The following is a 20,838-nucleotide window of genomic DNA, read 5'->3' on the forward strand; positions in this document are numbered from 1 at the left end:
AAACTGACAAAGCACCTGCTATACATTTTTTTGTATTTGCAGATGGCAATTATTATATTGGCTATCCTCCTGTTTCTGGCTGCCATGTTGTTTATCTTTATGAACTGGTACTATCGAACTGTGTAAGTAAATCACAGAACTAGGATTCTACTACTGTACTTATTACAGGCATCTGATAAGGTTTTCTAGCAGTTCAACCAACAAAGTTTTTTATTAGCTAATAAAAAAGTTCATTAAGTAGTTTAAAGTTTACATCTTTAAAGAACCTCAAAGTGATCTTGTGTTTTCATTGATTCATGTTGTTGGAGAGTCATGCTTCAATGAGTCAGATATATGTTGGTTACACAAGGTGAAACTACACTATATTAGAATAGTAGTTGTAATGTTATAGGCTGATTGATGTGTATCAGAACCTAAATTAAAGCGACCCTCCAGTCACCGGACAATATTCTGTCCAGGTAAGGAGGCGTTACATTATCTGCAATCTTTTCTCTGTGCTGTTGTCCCTCGGATCTACCAGTTTCCGTGTCCCATTTTTGGTCTTCCAAGACAGCTGCCACAGTTTACTAACTAGCTAATACACATTGTGCATCACTAGTTCAAAGCGCTTCAGGCTGCTCTCTTATAGGCCAATACTGATCACATGAGCAGTGCAGGCCAATCATAGAGCAGATACATCAATGGTCTAACACACTACCAATGCACAGGGTAGTCAGTTGATTAAGGCTATATAATAGGATATAAGGGAAAATTCATGCGTTCTTGATGTGCATGCAGTTTAAAAATAATCCAAATTTCGAGAGAAATTCCTTACTCAAGAGAGGAGGCCGTAAAGTTCAGTGGGTTTCCGCCATATCCAGGTTTACTTGGTAGAAAATCGCAAATGTGTGAATGACTTCTGGGTACTTTAATCTGTAAAATATATATAAACTAGCTGATATACCCGGCCCCACCCAAGTTAATTTGATACAGGTGTTGACGAGTTTGCACAGAAAATTTTATGAAGTCATGGTTACTTTAGAGTAACCGAGGAATAAAATATGTATACACATAGAGGAGCGTTAGATTCTCCTCAGGCTGCATATACCAATGTCCCTCTGCAGAATATGCTACCCCTCCCACTCTGCTTATTTAGAACCTAAAGAATGCTCACGCCAAATTTCACGCTTTTATGACACCGAGAAGTTACGTTACATAGGGGTGCACTTACTGTTGCGCTTAGCAGTGAATAATCGAGTTGTGACCCCTTTACTTTTCCTATTTAGGACCGAAAGGATAGTCGTGCCAAATTTCATGTTTATCAGACAGCAGGAAGTTACATTACATAGGGGTGCCAATACTTTTACACTTGGCATTAAATAATCAAGTTGTGACCCCTTTACTTTTCCTATTTAGAACTTAAAGAAGGCTCGTGCCATATTTCATGTTTGTACCACATTGAGAAATTAGAGAATTAGATTTGGTACATTACACAGGAGCGCCAATACTTTTGCACTTAGCATTGAGTAATAGAGTTGTGACCCCTTTACTTTTCCTATTTAGGATCTAAAGAATAGTCATACCAAATTAAATTTTTATCAGACAGCAGGAAGTTACATTACATGGGGGTGCCAATACTTTTGTACTTGGCATTGAATAATCAAGTTGTGACCCCTTTACTTTTCCTACTTAGGACCTAAAGAATGATCATCCCAAATTTCATGTTTGTACGCCATCGGGAAGTTAGAGAATTAGTGGCGAGTCAATCAGTCAGTTAGTGAGTGAGGGCTTTTACCATTATATATATAGACTAGCTTACCCGTCGCGCGTTGCTGCGAAGACAGTCAGACATACATTCGTTTTTATATATCTAGATAACAACCAATCACAGCGCAGCTTTTTTAGGTTACCTCAGTGATATAATATATAACAACCAATCACAGCGCAGCTTTCATGTTACCTCAGCTTTATAATATATAACACCCAATCACAGGACAGCTTATATGTTACCTCAGCAGTATAAAATATAACAACCAATCACAGTGCAGCTTTCATGTTACGTCAGCGGTATAATATATAACAACCAATCACAGCGCAGCTTTCATGTTACGTCAGCAGTAAGAGAAATAACAACCAATCACAGCGCAACTTTTATTCTGCCTCAGCAATATAAAAAATAGCAACGAATCACAGCGCAGCATTCATTTTACCTCAGCGGTATAATATATAGCAACCAATCACAGCGCAGCTTTTATTTTACCTCAGCATTCTCAATATCCAGGAATTGTCTTGTGATACGTTCGGCGGATGCATCATTTTGTAGTTGAACACTCATCCCGTTGCTCATAATGCCTTTTGCTTTTGTGCTTCAGATGGAAATCAAACGATCTTTGTCTGGGGGGGCATAACTGTCGACGACGCACGCACGCGCGCCACTTATTGTAGGATAGATGTATTATGCCAGTAATCTTCCCAGGAATGTACTCAACAACTTCCCATTAACTTTTCCTATTTATGACATAATCAATGCTCATGCCAAATTTCAAGTTTCTATTACATCGGGAAGCGAGAAAATTCGATTCCGTACGTAAAATTCGGACGCCAATTGTTTTGTGCTTAAAATTGAATAATCAAGTTGGGACCCATTAACTTTTCCTATGTGTGACATAATCAATGCTCGTGTCAAATGTCAAGTTTCTATTACATTGGGAAGCGAGAGAATTCGATTCCGTACGTAAAATTTGGACGCTAATTCTTTTGCGCATAGAATTGAATAATCGGGTTGGGACCCATTAGCTTTTCCTATTTATGATATAATCAATGCTCGTGCCAAATTTCGAGTTTCTATGACATTGGGAAGCGAGAAAATTAGTTTCCGTCCGTAAAATTTGGACGCTAATTCTTTGGCGCATAGAATTGAATAATCGAGTTGGGACCCATTAGTGTTTCCAATTTGTGACATATTCAATGCTCGTGCCAAATTTCAAGTTTCTATGTGAGAAAATTACATTCCGTACGTAAAATTTGGACGCTAATTCTTTGGCGCATAGAATTGAATAATCGAGTTGGGACCCATTAGCTTTTCCTATTTATGACATAATCAATGCTCGTGCCAAATTTCGAGTTTCTATGACATTGGGAAGCGAGAAAATTAGTTTCCGTACGTAAAATTTGGACGCTAATTCTTTGGCGCATAGAATTGAATAATCGAGTTGGGACCCATTAGGGTTTCCAATTTGTGAGATATTCAATGCTCGTGCCAAATTTCAAGTTTCTATGTGAGAAAATTACATTCCGTACGTAAAATTTGGACGCTAATTCTTTGGCGCATAGAATTGAATAATCGAGTTGGGACCCATTAGCTTTTCCTATTTATGACATAATCAATGCTCGTGCCAAATTTCGAGTTTCTATGACATTGGGAAGCGAGAAAATTAGTTTCCGTACGTAAAATTTGGACGCTAATTCTTTGGCGCATAGAATTGAATAATCGAGTTGGGACCCATTAGCTTTTCCTATTTTGACATAATCAATGCTCGTGCCACATTTCATGTTTCTACGACATTGGGAAGTGAGAGAATTAGTGGCAGTGATGGAAATCGAACGATCTACGTGGGGGGGCGTAACTGTCGACGACGCTCGCACGCGCGCCATTTATCGTAGGATAGTTGTACTATGCCTATAATCTTCCCAGGAGTGTACTCAACAACTTCCCAAAGTTTCATGGGGATCGGATGAATGGTGTAGTAGCGCATAAAAGACAAACAGACAGACACGCACGCACGCACGCACGCACACAGACATACATTCAATTTTATATATATAGATGTACAAAGGAAGGGATATAGATGTCTATAGGAAGAGATAACAGCTGTGCAGCTACACAGGTTATACTTAAGGTGCAACGCGTTTCGGAGGTCATGGATTGCCTCTTTTATCAAACATTTATCAGGAGGTGGTTTAGGAAGATGAAAACGAGGCCCGGAACCAGTGGTTCTGAGGAACAATTACGCAGAAAATGGAGCTTATTTCAGTGAAGGTGTGGAGTAGTTTGAGTCGCCTATGACACTGTACTTGTATATTTTGGATGTTCAAAACAAATTTGGATATGCGATGATATTTCAGCATACTGCCCACTACTGACCTAGTGGATATCTCACTAAAAGTGGAACCACTTAGTTTAAAAAACTAAGCTTGTGCCTATAAGGACCAGGGTCCAGAAATGATGGAAAAATAAATATCTATATATATGTATACTACGGTATACAGGAGAAATGTCCGACATCATAGTATTCTTCCATATATGTATTACAGTATGCAGAGGAGAGAGCCGACATTGCAGCTCTCTTCTGCATAGTGTTAGAAACATGTTTCGGACGTCATCCAACAGCGGAGCAATGCAGGGAAGTCTCAATGCCGGACGAGGTCCAACACTGAATTGGAAAGGGTTAAAGGTGCTTTTAGACTAAATGATTATCAATAAAAAAATTGTTAAAACGAGTCTGACATGAAAAAAGAAATCCCTCTTGGTTTGGACGGCTTGGGTCTATATGTGACTATATGGGGCAAGGAATTCAGGAACAGTAAAGTCTGGCTCTATTTGGTGAGAAAATGCTATTTACTGTATATATAGGGGAACTAATCTCTACTTTTATCTTTTTTACAATTTTGTGCAGACATAAAAGGAAGCTGAAAGCAATAGTAGCAGGGTCAACGGGTAAGTTCCTCTTATGCTGTTAGTAGAGTATTGCTGCTTTTTCCGGAACGAACATACTTTCCTAATTGAGTCAAATGTAAGTTCTGCCTGGCTGCAGTCAGCATGCTGCTCTTATAGTGCAACAGTAGCCAATATATTCTACACTATTACAGATGTTAGCTTGTCACCTGGCTGAGCATACAATGACATTTCACCTCCTTGGGCTCAAAAACACTAGTTTTTAGACAGATATATCGCATGGAGATAGAACCCTATATAAATGACATCCATGCAGTACTGACCAGTGCGCCCCGTGGGATCTGCCTCTCGTCCTATCAGGAAAAGAAACCTATAAACGTTTGCCCCACGAAACCATACTCTTAGGGCGGCTCCACACGAGCATAGGAAAAATGCTTGCCACAAGGTTAGATGAGGTACATTTGCGCACATGTCTGCACATAGTACTGTAATTTTTGCTCACACAGGGCCAGTTCACATGGGCACATGACACACCCTTTCCCCGGATTAAAAGGCTGTTTAGCCTAGCAAACTCCAGATGTGTTCTTTTCCGTGAGGTTTTGCGCAGTGTTTCATGTATCCACTGGCGTATTTGCGCACTTCCACATTCCATGGGGGCCTTTGCTGTGCAAAATGCTGGAAAATAGAGCAGGTCCTACTTTTTTCCCGGTGCATGAAATTTGTGCGCAAAACACGCTCGTGAGAAATCAATGGGTTCTATTCTCCTGAAACATGGTCGTGTGAAGCTGCTCTTAATTGGCGAGCCTACTCCTGAGTACATGCAATCTCCAGCAATGTAGGCCCGTGCATCAGAACTTTTTCTATGTATTAACAACTTTATAAGCAATATTATTGTAATGTGTCAAATTAAAATATACATAATACTTAATTTACATTGGAACGAAAATTGAGAGTCTTAATCAGTGAGGATTTTTGTTTTTTTTTCTCTCTCAGGAAACAGAGGTTTTATGGATATCTTGGATATGCCCAATACAAATAAATACTCTTTTGAAGGGTGAGTTAAAAAGAAATGGCATCTTTACCGACTAACTTTTAAGACTCATTTGCACAAGGAAAAACTAGAAGCAATGGGATGAAACTGAAAGGGAGGAGACGCAGATTAGATATTAGACAGTGAGGGTGATCAATGAGTGGAACAGGTTGCCACGGGAGGTGGTGAGTTCTTCTTCACTGGAAGGCTTCAAACAGAAGCTGAACAGACATCTGTGGTGGTCCTGTATTGAGCAGGCAGTTGGACCCAATGACCCTGGAGTTCTATGGTTCTAGTGGAGTAAAATCAGATTAATAAATAGTTAACAACATACAGCAGTCATTCACTTTGCTGCACATGAGTAATGCCATTACAAATATATTTCAAACCAAGAAACATTGTAGGTATTTGGATTTTTTCACTAATATTCTTTGTTTCTGTATACAGTATCCTGTGGCTTCTGTACTACTTTACCATATTCTGTACATTGCAGTCTGTATCCTCTTAGGATACACCCAGTACTTATCTCCTTGTTTACTACTCTTCATTCCTCCAGCAACTGTTTTTTCTTTACATAACCCTGTAATGGACTTTGATCATTTTAGGTGTTTTCACCAATGCATTCTACAGCATTAATTTTCAAAATGGCAGGTCCTGTTAAAAAATGCAAAAAAGTAGACTTTGATCGTTCTTTCCCTGAGACCTGCATTTATACCTTTAACATATTAAAAGGTTTTGATCATGCCCCCTTGCCTTCTTTCCTTCAGGCTATACAAATTACATTATTTAGGTCATTCCTGATAAGTCTCTCTCTCTTTGAGACCTTTCACCATTTTTGAAGGCCGTCTTTGCACTTGTTCTAGTTTATCAATGTCTTTTTCTAAGTGAGGTCTCCAGAACTGAACACAGTATTTCAGATGCAGATTTACCAGAGCTCTGCACAGCGGGATCACAATCTCACTCTTTCTACTGGTTACACCTCTGTTTATGCAGCTGAGCATCCTACTTGCTTTCCAGTTGATTCATTTTGAAGATGTCAGAAATCAGAACCCCCAAATCTTTCTCTTCTGAATTCCTGGATAACACAATGTCATGAACCAAGCTTTCACAGCATGTAATGTGGGCATGACTGCATGGCCTTGACTTACTTTCACACCTATAATCCTGCATTTATTGCAAGATGGACCATAAATCACACCCTGACACAGTCCTATGTGCTTCCCAAAAAATACTTGCAGCCACCATTGCCTGCATTTTCCTGCTGCTGGATTTTCTATTCTTCAGAATTAAAGTAGAATACTGGACCTTACTAATTAGATCAGTTCAATTCTGGGCACAAGGAGACATGCTGGGTCTTGGATAGTCCTCTACACTGGGTACAGTATCCCGGGGTTTGATATTTGATCTTTGCTCGGTGCTGCACTTGTAACTTGTCCCAGCCGCATCCACATTACCCTCATTGTGTCCATGTCATAGGGGCGGGCTGAGTACATGCAGTTACACACTTTTTCAGCTATAATGCTTACTTGGTCATATATCCCAGTAGGAAGCTCCTGGAGAGGAACTAGGACTGTTATATTTCAGAACATGAATTTAGTAATCTGATAACACTAAGCACACGTGTCTTAACTTACTTGGTTGAGCAGATAGTAAGTTTTGAGGGTTCCTGATGTCCTATGACCTCACTGTTTGATCTACAAGAAGGGGCTTGATTCCCTGCTTGTGGGTAACGTCCCCATGTAATGAGCGTTAGCCGGAAATTAGATTATGCCAGAGAAATCTTCATTTACAATACCTTGTTGCAGACCTGCTGAGATTGATAACAGTGCAGTTGCCTCCAACTACATAGCTTGCTTGAAAATTCTTTTCAGCTTTGCAGGAGGTATTTACAGAACCATTGTGACTTATGAAGCCAATTTGGCCTACTGCATACCTTACAACAAAGCTGGCTTTGAACAAAGATCACATTGTCCTAAGTCTAGCAGCTCACATAACATTTGAAAAACTCTTTAGAACTGGTGGAATCTGAGCACCTTCACAGTGGTTACTTTATACATTCATAAAGACCTGCCAATACAATGCTCAGCCCAAGAATTCCTTCTCCCCAAGTGCATTTTTGTACATTTGAAATCACTGACCTGCAGTTTCTATTGTTTTGACCATTTATCAAGTAAAGTGAAATTGTTTTCCATGTTTAAGACACTACCAGGAGTATCAACCCCATCAAACAGATAAACCTTACTTACCTGTTAAGCCTTCTCCTATGTCCCATATATACATAGTAACATAGTAGTGCCGAAAAAAGACACGTCCATCCAGTTCAGCCTATTACCCCCCAATGTTGATACAGAGGAAGGCAAAAAAAAAAACTGTGAGGTAGAAGCCAATTTTGCCCAATTTTTCCTGACTCCAATCTGGCTATTGGAATAATCCCTGGACCACCTATACTTCTGGAAAGGCATCTAGGCCCCTCTTGAACCCTTATGGTCACAACTTGTATCTAGTCTGTGTTAAGAATACAGTCCATTAACGACATCATTGATATATAGCTTTTAACCAACTGCAAGTCCACTAGACTATCAGAGGGTTGAGTCCAATTTTCAATATCATATTTTCAATCTAGAATATCTATCAAAGATCTTCAGGGTCTTGCTAAAATAGCAAAGATCTTCAATAATGTACTTTGATGCTGAGGTCTAATTGCTTTAAGTTACGGGTTTAAAGTTTAAAAAATGATTTTGGTGAATTTTTTATTTTAAACAGTTTTCAGAATAGAAAACACCAAATCCAAACCAACCAAGTCAAACAATATTGAACTAAGATACATTGATAGTAAAAGTAGGCAAACATCCTTACATGTACATTGTGAATCAGAGAATGAAGCTAAGGATCCAGCCAGATACTTCAAATATTCTCAACCACATGAACGCAGTTTATTAGGAAAGGCAGACAGACAGATTTCCACTGATCTGGGATAGAGGACCTGACAGTGTTGATGAGATATTTGAGTATCAATTTACAATATGTCCTCAAAGGAAGATCAGTGAGATATAGAAGAAATATAGCTGGAGTTTGGTAAGTGGAGTTTGGGTGACATGTGATACCAACAAGTGAGTAGATTGTAGCCTGTTCCCTGGTAATTACTGGCAATGAAGGATTTGTGCACAAATTCAAAAATCTTATTAATTTAGACTTAAGTATGTTCGCTCATCTCTAGATCTGTCTCTATGCAGGTTTTTTCAAAGGGAGTCTGTTAAATTGTGTTGATTTAATTTCAACAAATACAACATATTCTTTGTCCCACCTGGCTTGATGCACAATGAAATGGATTAAAAAAAGAACATAAATGTGCAAGTCAGACTCACCTGGTGTAGTGGGGTCGTCCCTGCATGTGCGGGATGCACCACAACACTTTACAGCTTGGATGGAATTTTGTTTGAAATCTCAGTGGGTGAGAGAGGTTCCTCATTCGGTCAATTTCAGCCGACATCCACCCAATTGCAGCCATCTGATCCAATTCACCTCTCTGCCAGACGCGCTGTGAGTGATCCAGCGATACTAGCTGCTGTGCAACAGCACAAGAGCAAGGATACACAGGGACGAGTGTTGGGCATCGTTTGCCCGACACTCATTACACGTAAAAGGGCTTTTACTCCATGTGAGAGTTATGTATGCCCATGGGGACCTCCGTCAACCCCATATATCCAAAAAGGCAGTTGGTTCGAAATAACAGGAACTGACAATTCAAGTGATAAAATGCTCATAACATGTTTATTTGAGGTAGAACCAATAAAAGCACAATAAAATGATAAAAGTATGACATAATATATATATATATATATATAAGATGAAACATGCCAAAGTGGATGGAAGTGATGTCCGCCATGTCCGTGCGAATGGAAATGGGTGTGCGTTCCAGCGAGCCAAAAGTTTCAATGAAGGCCATACTGCTTCTGCTATATATACCTGTTGCTTTGACATACGGTATATGATTACTGCTTGAAACAGGGAGATGGCTTAGTTTCAACCCCCAAAATACATTGCAGAATACCCCTAGTTTTTAATATACCCATTTTATTTATTTATATTTTATGTTCATTTTATATTATATTTTTCATGTCGTCATTTTATTGTGCTTTTATTAGTTTTGCCTCGAATAAACATTGTAGGTTTCCGTTATTTCGAACCACCTACTTGGATACCTACCTTTCTGAACACAAGGCGTTAACGGGGGTCCCAATGGGCCTACGTACCTCTTTGATTAAATAAAATTCTACCTTTAGTCTTCTCACCTACCAATCAGTTGATTTCTGGGAGTATTCTCCTTGAGCGCCGTTTGTTGCTTTTCTATCCTATCTAGCTTACAAACTTGTAGTTTTCATCAGCTTTACCTTCTGCAAAAAGTTTGAGCGTATTTTAACTTGAAATTAATGGGTCATCCATGTACTGAATGGGTATGCTAGTCCTTTAGATAAAGGGACCTTCTGTAGCCCTTGTATACTCCAGTCTATTGAGGAACCCCAAATCATTTCTCTGATTAAGATTAACAATTAACATAATTTTTTATTTGTAGTGCAAACCCTGTATGGTTGGATCCTTTCTGTAGAAATTTGGAGTTGGCAGCACAAGCAGAGCATGAAGATGACTTACCCGAGAACTTGAGTGATATCACAGATCTTTGGAACAGTCCAGCAAGAACTCATGTAATTATAAGGCTTTGATCTTGTAAATCTGTGTAGCTCTCACAGCTGTATACAAGATACATTTATAGGCTTGCTATCTTATTCTATGTTACTCTTATGTAAGCATGGTCAAAATTTATAACAAATTTAGCAGATGTAATTGATCAAATTACACCTTTTTTAGGGCACTTTTGGCCGTGAACCAACAGCTACCAAGCCGGAAGATGACCGCTACCTTCGTGCAGCAATTCAAGAGTATGATAACATTGCAAAACTGGGGCAAATCATGCGTGAGGGACCTATTAAGGTGAGCATAGCTGCAATAAATATAATTAGTTGATCACAGCACACACTTCACCTTAAGTTTGCAGGGAAGGAAATCATCACCGAAGAGGTGCACGCTTGTCAGGATCCTGGATCCTGGATCGTATGTTGAACAGCGAAGTAAAGATGAGCAGCACTCCGGGGGTTTAAATCAAAGGTTATGCCTTTATTGTGCCCACAACAACGTTTCAACCCTCTTTTCGAGGGTCTTTATCAAGTTCTAAAGAGGGTTGAAACGTTGTTGTGGGCACAATAAAGGTATAACCTTTGATTTAAACCCCCGGAGTGCTGCTCATCTTTACTTCGCTGTTCAAGGGGAGCATAGCTGATAGAATTTATTAGTGATGTAAATATATTAAATTGTATCCATTTTATATTATTTTCCCTTAGATCATTTAACCCCTTGAGTGGCACGCCCGGAAAAGTTCCGTGACGAGCTCCACTGCCCATAGTGATATACCCCGGAAGATTTCCGGGCTATGTATCACTATGGGAGCTGCAGAGCACAATGCCACAAGCTGTGACAGTGTGCTCTGCCTGCACAGACCCCACATAGACCAGTGCAAGGGCTTTGAAAAACCAGCAGAAGATATTGCCGACATGTCGGCAATGTCCTGCTTTGTTTACAGGTTGCCATAGAGACCATCGGCTTGTCAGAAGCAAGCCGATGGTCTCTGTGGCAGGGAGAGCTGGTTGTTAGCTGTCAGAGGACAGCTAGGTACCAGCTCTTACAGCAGAGATCAGAGAAAACCTCCGATCTCTGCTGTGTTAACCCTTTACATGCTGCAGTCTATGTGACTGCAGCATGTAAAGGGCTGTCACTGCAGCATGTAAAGGGCTGTCACCATCGGACCCCTGGAATGTGATCAGGGGTCCTGATGGGTCCCTGTGGAAGTCCCCTAAAGGGACAAAAAAAAAAAAAAATTTTTTAAATTTAAAAAAAAAAAAAAGTTAAAAAATTATTAAAAAAATAAAAAAAACACTTGTCTCTCTTTACTTTGTAAAAAATCAAAAATACAATCACACATGTGGTATCCATGTGCGTCGTAATGACCCAGAGAAGGAAGTTAATACATTATTTAACCCCTTAATGACATGGCCCCTTTTTTCTTTTTTCCCCATTTCTTTTTTTCCTCCCCCCTGTTTAAAAAATCACAACTTGTCCCACAAAAAACAAGCCCTCATATGGCCATGTCAATGGAAAAATGAAAAAGTTATGGCTCTTGAGACGCAACTGCAAAACTAGTTGAAATTCAATGATTAGACCATTTTAAAAAACCTGCCCAGGTGGGCACGACAGGGTGGTAGGAAACCCGCCACTCAAGGGGTTAAAGGGTATTCCCATTTTAGCAAGTTATCTCCTGTCCTAAATATATCGCCTCTGGCATCGTCGCTAAATTTTGACAGTGGTGATCGCCACCACTATCGGAGATAGCTGAATTCAAGTGCTCGTCAATCTTCTGTGACGAAATGAATGAGACTGCCGAAGATTACCAAGCACTGAAACTAAGCGGTGTCTGGCAGTTCCGTTTAAAATGCATGCACAGCAATCCCTGTCAAAATTTAGGGATCTGCAGTGGGAGATATCTCTGGATTAGTGAGGGTCCCAACAGTTGGACCCCCCTCCAATGAACAAGTTATTCCCTATTCTGTGGATAGAAGATAACTTGCCAAAATGGTAATACGCTTTTAATGGAAAATGTCACTTTTATGTAAATACAGCTTAATCATTGCATAATAAACATTTATGCAACTTTATAATTTATTTTTATCAATTCCTTCCAGATATCAAAATACTTTTTGCAGTTAGTGAATGGGAACATTCATGTTTATACTCACAAGCTGTAAAATGCGTGATAATAATTCTCCATAAACCAACTATTGGAAAGTAACTCCCTATGAATCAATATCCAACCTTCTAACAGGCCTTGTAATATGACTATGGATGTAAGCCAACCAGAGCATCTATGTCCAGACAGATGTTTATTGGTTCTTGCCCCACAGCAGTGTATAGTAAGGCCCTCTTACTGGGGCCGATAAATCGTTCAGTGTAAATGCATGCCCTGACTGAATAAAGAGTGGAAATTCGCTAATTTCCAGTTCGTCGTTCAGTTAAAATTGATCAGCCGATGTAAAGAAGCAGTCGTTCATTTATGAACGACTGCCTGCTTACTGTGAATGAAGGCAGACAGGCCGGAATGATCTTCGACTTGCTCTGCCTCCATTCACTAGTGATGATCATTCCTGTGTAAAAGCACAAGAATGATTATTGCTGGGACAACATGTTGGGCATCTGCGCCTGACCGGTTGTCCCATATAAAAGGGCCTGAAGATTCTGGACTGACATTAATGGCCTCTCACGTAGCCAACCAGTATCCTACTCCACACAGTGATGAGGGGGCAAGAACCCCAAAACAGCTGTCTATACATGGGTCTGCTGATTGGGCTTACATCCTTCATAATGCTGCAAGGCCGGTTAAAATGTGAGATATTGACTCATAGAGTAGCTACCTTCTAATAGCTGGCACTGTGGAGCATTATTCCATCAATCATTTACATAGTTCTTTCCCATGAAGCATAGTGTGACCTGTTGGACGCCCTACACCCTTGTGGTGCTCTCCATAAGAAGAAACATAACCTCCTGTACTGAGATGCTGAAACCGTTTCCCGAGAAAGTTCTTCCTTCTAATGTCCAGCACAACTGTTGTCAGTGAGACCGGCTCAGGATTGTTTTCAGCCTCTGAATGTGAACATTTCTGTTCACTGATAGCATTTACAGGATTTCTGCTTGTTAACTAATTGTCCCAATTTATTACTATCACCTGAAAATATAGTTTGGCGAGGCTTTCATTCATATAAAGTGTTATTCACACTGCAGTATTGGATCCGTATTTTTCATCTACTTCTCTAGGCCAAATCCAGGATTGGATCCTAAATACAGAAAAAATATCTTGGAAAGATAAGTTCTAAGAAGACCTTAGCTCCGCCCCCATCCTGCCCCTACCATTGCAAACAGTGGCGAGGGGCGGAGAGGGGCCAGGAGCTCAATGCATTAGCTCCCGTCCCGCCTTCTCCCCTTGCAAAGAGAGGCAGCGTGTATCGGTCGGGCGTGAAAACCCGATCGATATACAATTGTCTGAATAAGCCCATACACGGTCATTCAGAGGCTGCAAACCTCTCATTCATAGAGAGCAAGCAAATATGGCTCTGTTCACATTAGCATTTGCGGCTCTGTTCGGAGACTCTGTTGTTGAAGTCAGTTAAGATCCCAGACCAAATAGTTTATCACACTGGACAGCATGATGAAAGCAAAATGGACCTCATTATTAATGGGGTCCACTCATTCTAGTTCGTTTCTATCATAAGATGGATCCATTTCGACAGGGAATTCTGTTTTCCTGCTCCTATAATTGAGCAGGAAGACAGAACCCACAACACTAGTGTGAACATAGCCTATCTTGAAAACAGTGATAAACTGGAACTCAAAAGTTTATTCTGACAGAAGTAACACCCATTTTTAAGCAGCATCGTATAAATGGACGTGTTCCAGGAATAAAACGGCCTTCGAATGACAAGGGACCAGCGAGTGAGAGCAGTAAACCATACAATGAATCAGCAGCCACTCATTTGTTACATGAAGAATCGTATGATTACAAGTCTGATCAGAAAGTTTGAGGCGACCTGCAGTGTGCATGATACCAAAAGGTCAGGAAGACGAGTTTCAGCGACTGCAGGAGAAAGGTGCCGAATTACGGGCATTGCTGTTACGAAGCCCTCAAAAGTCCAGTAAGCGTCTGTCAGGAGAACTCTGTATTAGTGACAGAAGTGAGCGAAGGTTAATAGACAAAATGAAAATGATTTTGTAATGAAATATTTGGTATAGATTACCTGATCATAAAAGAGGGGCGTTACTACTGCTGGACCCTGTATGCTAGAATGTTGTAAGAACTTTACTTTTTTACTGTGATCAAGCTTTATTTGGATAACACAAGAAAACCATTCTAACATTTACATTCAGAGGAAATCTAAAATTATATCTGACTTCAAGTAATGTAATATACTATGGGCCAGGTCATTGTTATTAGCCTTCAGTCTGTAAGCTTTTTGTAGTCTCTAGCTACTACAACCATTGTCAAAAACAATCTCTCCCCTAGAAGAAGTTGTCGGAATCAAATGAAACTTTCTCTGTGTGATTGTAATGTTGATATAAGTAATTACAATATCAGAGCAAAAGGAGAATTTATTGTGGAGAACTGACCCCTTGAGGTTCTAGTGCCCTGTGTTACTGCTTCTAGCTTAGATACAAGATGGGATACAGGCGGGCATGGAGGCTCTAGTACTCTGTCGTACCTCCTCTAGCGTTAGATACAAGATGTGATACGGATGGGCATGTAGACTCTAGTACCCTGTCATACCTCCTCTTGCTTGGATACAGGATGTGATACAAGCGGGCATGGAGGCTCTAGTACCCTGTTATACTGCCTCTAGCTTGGATACAAGATGTGATACAAGTGCGTATGGAGGCTGTAATACCCTGTTGTACCACCTCTAGCTTGGATGCAAGATGTGATAGGAATGGGCATGGAGGCTCTAGTACCCTGTTGTACCACCTCTAGCTTGGATGCAAGATGTGATAGGAATGGGCATGGAGGCTCTAGTACCCTGTTGTACCGCCTCTAGCTTGGATACAAGTATGATACTGGCAGGCATGGAGGCTCTGGTAGCCTGTTGTACCGCCTTTAGCTTGGATACAAGATGTGATACGTGGAGCATGGAAGCATACAGGTTTTGTATGGTACCCTGTGACCTATCACTCCACATTTGCTGCAACTGAGCGTATAGATTGTGCAAACTCATAGGCTGTCAAAGTTGGTGTCCCAGGTGGTCCCATACATGCTCTTTTGGCAATAAATCTGGCGACCGGGCGGGACACAGAATTGTGACAATGTTATGGAGGCATTCCTGTGACCCTTGTGTGTGCGACTGAGCATTATCCTGCTGGAACATGCCTCTTGGAAGCCGTCATGAGAGGAACACATGTGGCTGCAGGATGTCCTGCTTGTCAGATGACCAGATTATCCACTCTACTGGTGGTTTGACGAGGGTGTCCTGATCCTGGTCACATCCACTGACCCCAACATCTCCTAACAGTTTGGTTATAACACATCCCAGGTGATGGACAATTTGTCTATATGACCATGCATCTTCCAATAAGTGAAATCTCTTTGATTGCATCATAAAGGTGTCTAGTGGCCAACAAGCTCTACACAAGCTGAAGAAGAGGTCACTACACACAACCTTTTTATAGGCCAATGATGGAACCACTTTTAGGGTCTCAGGTGAGAAGACTGTTCATCTAATCACCACAACTCTAATCATTTACACATCTACCTGAGATGTAACTGCATGCCGAGTTTTACAGCAAAACGACAACTCCTTCTAGGGGCGGATTGTTTTTGACAAAGAGTGTATTATATCTAAGAAATCAATCACTATGGCTAATATGGAAGGTTTGGTGCTAGGTTAAGCAAGTTGGAAACAAAAACAAATTTGTGAATTTCATAATTGATTGTTAAATTTGACAAATGACTAGAAATGTCGGTGCAGTCTCTAAATTACTTGTTTACACCTGAGTAATTGCTTACAATAGGAAAAAATGATTTAGAAGTGTGCGGCGCTCAATAAAATGGTGCAAATCACTTTATCTATACTGATGAAAAACATCAGTTTTTGGTAAATTTAGAGGTAGAAGTGCAAGGTTTAGGATATTAAAAGTGCTTTTTTAGGTTAAAACAATAATTTGAACTTACAGTAACTAAAGTGCTAGTATTTATAGCTTCAAGGCTAAGACATGCTTGAGAGTCTTGCTATGGTTGCAAGTCACCGACAACTGTTTTTGCAAGACTGACTAGTTTTAGCCTCAGTAAATTGCAGATTGACAATGAATTTGAATTCAGTCATTTCTATCAATAAGTACATTTTGTTGGAAAAGCCTCAATGTTGACACTATGTTGATGACAAAATTAAAATATGACAATATTAACGAACATCCTCACACAGGGATCCCTCCTGAAAGTAGTCCTGGATGATTATATGAGACTGAAAAAGTTATTAGCCCAGAGAGTGATTCATAAAGCCACCACCAGCACTGGGGACCAATCCTCGGTCACAGAGGTAGACTGTCTTGCAGTGGTGTGCAGGCTGTAAGCCTGGTTCTATCATTCTATGGGTGTGGGTTTGCATGGTGTGTTTCCTGCTTCACACTCTGATATTGCTATGGTTATATACTGATATACAGGGGGTGGACAAGAATATAGAAACATCATACAGAATGCATGCCTTAAGTTACATGGGATTCTAAATCATATTTCAATAAGACATGTAGAGACTGATTTCAAGTGGGAGGTAATATGACACAGATGTTGCCAGCCAGAAGTGAACATCTCCCCAAGCAAGGCTTCATTGGTCAGGGGTTTTAAACCTCTCAGCTGCTGTTACCAGCTGGCTCCCGAAACTACCCAGAGCAGGGCAAGAGGTGAAGTAAATACAAATTTGGCAGGAGAGCTCTCAGCAGGGGTCAAAATGGCAGCTGAGTGCTAATGAATAAAATTCCATGCATATGGTGTTTCCCTATTTTTGTCCACTCTTTTTAGGTTGCACTGTTTTCACACTTTCTTCGGTCTTCTAATAAACTTAAGGGGGAATTCAGTAAAAACTGTTACTTTTTCAGCAGTGTTTAGCAAATCTGTGCTGGAGTAAAATGCGCTTAATTTAATAACAAATTTGTCTATGCACCAGAAAAGCAAATCTCCACGCGAGCTGGTGTAGATTTATGCGATAATTTGCACCAGTTTCTAGCAAAAATTGTAAAAAAATTTTTGGGCTGCCGAGTCCACGTCCCTTTTACAAAGCTCCACCCACTTTTCAGAAAAGTGCTGAGGGCAGCGTAAAAGAAGTTGCTAAGTTTTGCACAAATAGGCCGTGCAACAAAATTTGTAACTTTTTTTCTACAAATTCCTACATTTTCCCTTCTTTGAATATTCATTATTAGTTACAGGACTTTAGAGTTTTTACTTGGTATGATTTATATTTTTATTGTGTATAGACAGGGAAAAAAATCTCTCAAGTAGAGACTGAAGTGGAGAAACGTGGCATAAAAAAGGAGCAATTTTTGTTGCAAGGATGCTTGCACAAAAAATTGTGACTTTTGCATTTACGCCAGCCCATCCCACTTTTAAAAAAACAGTCATGGCTGCGTAAATTATACCAGAAATCTACTCAAGCTCGTGACTGTTTGGGCGCACAGACAGAACAAGATGTGCCCAATGTTTGAAGAAGTGTTCACCTCTTAATATATTAGGTTCATCTTGCGCCTACGGGATATATATGAAGATCGGCGTCTGAAATATGTTTGTATGTGTTCTGTAACTGGCCCATTGAATTTAAGTTCCTTGTATTCCTACTATTTTCATGACACCCCAAGGTAGAGCGATTAGGTTAGTGATGCAGTATGTTAATTATTTCTCCTTGCAGAGGTGCCAGTTGGTGGTTGTATGCAGAGTTTAGGAACTGCAGTTTGAGATGAGAGTGACCTAATGCAAAAAATAACGGATTTATATGTTTTTATTCTGATTATCAAGCCATATCATCACAGATATTTTAAAGGGGTTTCATCCATAAAGTGATGTTGTCAGCACAATGGAGCGCTACAGGTATATTCGTGTGTCCCAAATCAGGGTATGTACGAGCTGCTCGGATAATCACAGGTCACACAGCATTTGTCTAAATGATTCAGTTTATTTTATTAAAAAGCCCAAGTATTTATAGTCCTTTTTGACAAATATATTAAAAGGTCACCTGACTTACACATATGCATAACTTGTTACGCCTCTTTATTATTGATTATTAAACTTAGCATATGCAGTGACTTCAGTCTTTTCTCTCTAGTCACACACTGTTTACTGGCTGTCTGAGATCATTAATTGGTAATCTATAAGTATTCCTAAACTTGGTTAAGGTTTATATATGTATAGAAGATCAAATAATTTAAAACGGATGCTAAAGAGTTCTATTTACTATTAAATTTATAAAACAAAGTCCATATTTAGTTAGCTGTCTGGCTACACGTTTGTATGAATGAAGGCCAATTGCAGCTTGTTCTTCTTCTTCAGGTCTTGTAATCTTCTAAACAAAAATATATGAATATGCGGGTGCAAGTAAGTTAGAAAATGGAAGGGAAACAATATGGTGTTCAACAGACACTATGGCTTCCCTCACAATGTGATGACTGGAATTCTGTTTCAGCTGAACTGAGAAAAAGTTGTGCTCACAGTTTAGAATGCAGGACCTGCCGCAATCCAGCCCCTATGAGTAGATACAGTGTACAGGCGACTATTTACACTCATTTAGTCTGAGGGTACACTCAGCAACTATCACTCAGATGGTCGCTTGATAAAAGCCGCTGAAGTGTACGAACGACGGTCATTTATTTGCTTTTGCAGAGAGCACTAGTTATTCATTAGTTATTTACTGAATTAGTGTTTGCAGGGTGGATCTCCACGCATTAATGAGTTGTTCAAGTACAAGAAACCGGGATGGCTTTTTATTAACCTTTTTATGCGCCCGTGTGACTGAGCCCGTATTGTGTAAAGGTACCTTTAGATACAGAAGTATCCACTAGATGTAAGGTGCTTTAAAACCAAACCATTATCATTCAAAAAATCGTTTAAACAAGCAAAAGTGAACGCTAATCATTCGGTCTAAACGCAGCCAACGACTGAACCACGAACAATAATCCTTCGCTTTTTGCGCACCGTTCATTTTATGCAGGTAGAAAAACCATCGTTGGCTCATTCACACAACGGATGTGAAAGAGCCAACGATGTATCTGTGTGTCTAAACGGGCCACACAAGTGAACTCTGACATCATTCACTGGTTCAAATCAGAAATCAGCTCATCTAAAAGGACCAAAGCACCGGTGTTTTGGTACAGTTGACTTAAAAATAAACATTTTAGTGTCTTTAGCCAAAAGATTAGCTGGTTTTTCTACACATGGGGCAAATATCCAATTTGTTACCTCCACTCCATCTGAAGCTTTACGCAGTTTGCCATGCCACCACTGTGTGTATGTGGGGGGTGCTCTTCTGGAGGACTCACTGCTGGTATTGTTTATAGGTGGGCACACTGCTACTGCTTTTTAGGGGAGCATTTTAATGGCATTGCTTAGGAAGAGGCACGCAGCTGGAGTTGTTCATTGGGGCACTTCCACTCAAATGTCACACTTACTGCATACATACTGTACATCTGCATGCATAGAGGCCCCTTACTTCAAACTGTTATTGCAGGGGAGGGGGACTAGCATCTGTTGATAGGCTTCTTGTTCCTAATTTATTAGTTTGGCTCAGGGCTCTCAGGGGCAATGGCAGGATAAAGCTCTTAGACCCAGGCAGTCTCCCTATGAGTAGTTCGATTTACTACGTGCAGCACTCCTGGATGCTCAGCACCTTGGTACCTAGATTACAGAATGAGGCTGCTGCTTATGCTTGTGCTGATGATTTGTAATTCTGCCACCTCAGGTCCTGAGCTCGGAGGAGTGTTGCAGGTAGTAAATCCAACCATACATAAGGAAACTGGTTGTGTAAAAACAAAGTAACATAGTATGTCAGGCCGAACGAAGACAATGTCCATCTAGTCCAGCCTGTTTATCCTCCTGTGTTGTTGATCCAGAGGAAGGCAAAAACCCTAAGAGGCAGGAGCCAATTAGCCCATTTGGGGGAAAATTCCTTCCGGACTCCCCAATGGCAATCAGACTAATCCCTGGATCAACCCCTAATAGTTCCTACCTGTTTGTATACCCAGATTAACAATTGACCTAAGATTTATATCCTGTAATATCCTTTCGCTCTAGAAAGACATCAAGTCCCCTTTTAAACTCCTCTATGGATTTTGCCATCACCACCTCATCAGGCAGAGAGTTCCACAGTCTCACTGCTCTTACAGTAAGGAACCCCTTTCTGTGTTGGCGATGAACCCTTCTTTCTTCTAGACGTAGAGGATGCCCTCTTGTTACCTCCGCAGTCCTGGGTATAAACAGATCATGGGAGAGATCCTTGTATTGTCCCCTCATGTATTTATACATAGGTATTTG

The 20,838-nt window shown here is 40.3% G+C and overlaps 1 protein-coding gene across 1 annotated transcript in view; it reads left to right on the forward strand.

The window, feature by feature from the left end:
- Window positions 1–20,838, forward strand: part of CDH23 (cadherin related 23) — a 996,630-nt gene that overhangs the window by 965,142 nt on the left and 10,650 nt on the right. Inside the window, exons 62-67 of the mRNA XM_066601617.1 lie at window positions 43–122; window positions 4,656–4,696; window positions 5,648–5,708; window positions 10,258–10,387; window positions 10,551–10,673; window positions 16,751–16,864. Coding sequence (XP_066457714.1) covers window positions 43–122; window positions 4,656–4,696; window positions 5,648–5,708; window positions 10,258–10,387; window positions 10,551–10,673; window positions 16,751–16,864 — 549 coding nt within the window. The remainder of the gene's footprint in view (window positions 1–42; window positions 123–4,655; window positions 4,697–5,647; window positions 5,709–10,257; window positions 10,388–10,550; window positions 10,674–16,750; window positions 16,865–20,838) is intronic.

This window comes from Eleutherodactylus coqui, chromosome 4, assembly GCF_035609145.1.
Source record: "Eleutherodactylus coqui strain aEleCoq1 chromosome 4, aEleCoq1.hap1, whole genome shotgun sequence".
Lineage (NCBI taxonomy): Eukaryota > Metazoa > Chordata > Amphibia > Anura > Eleutherodactylidae > Eleutherodactylus > Eleutherodactylus coqui.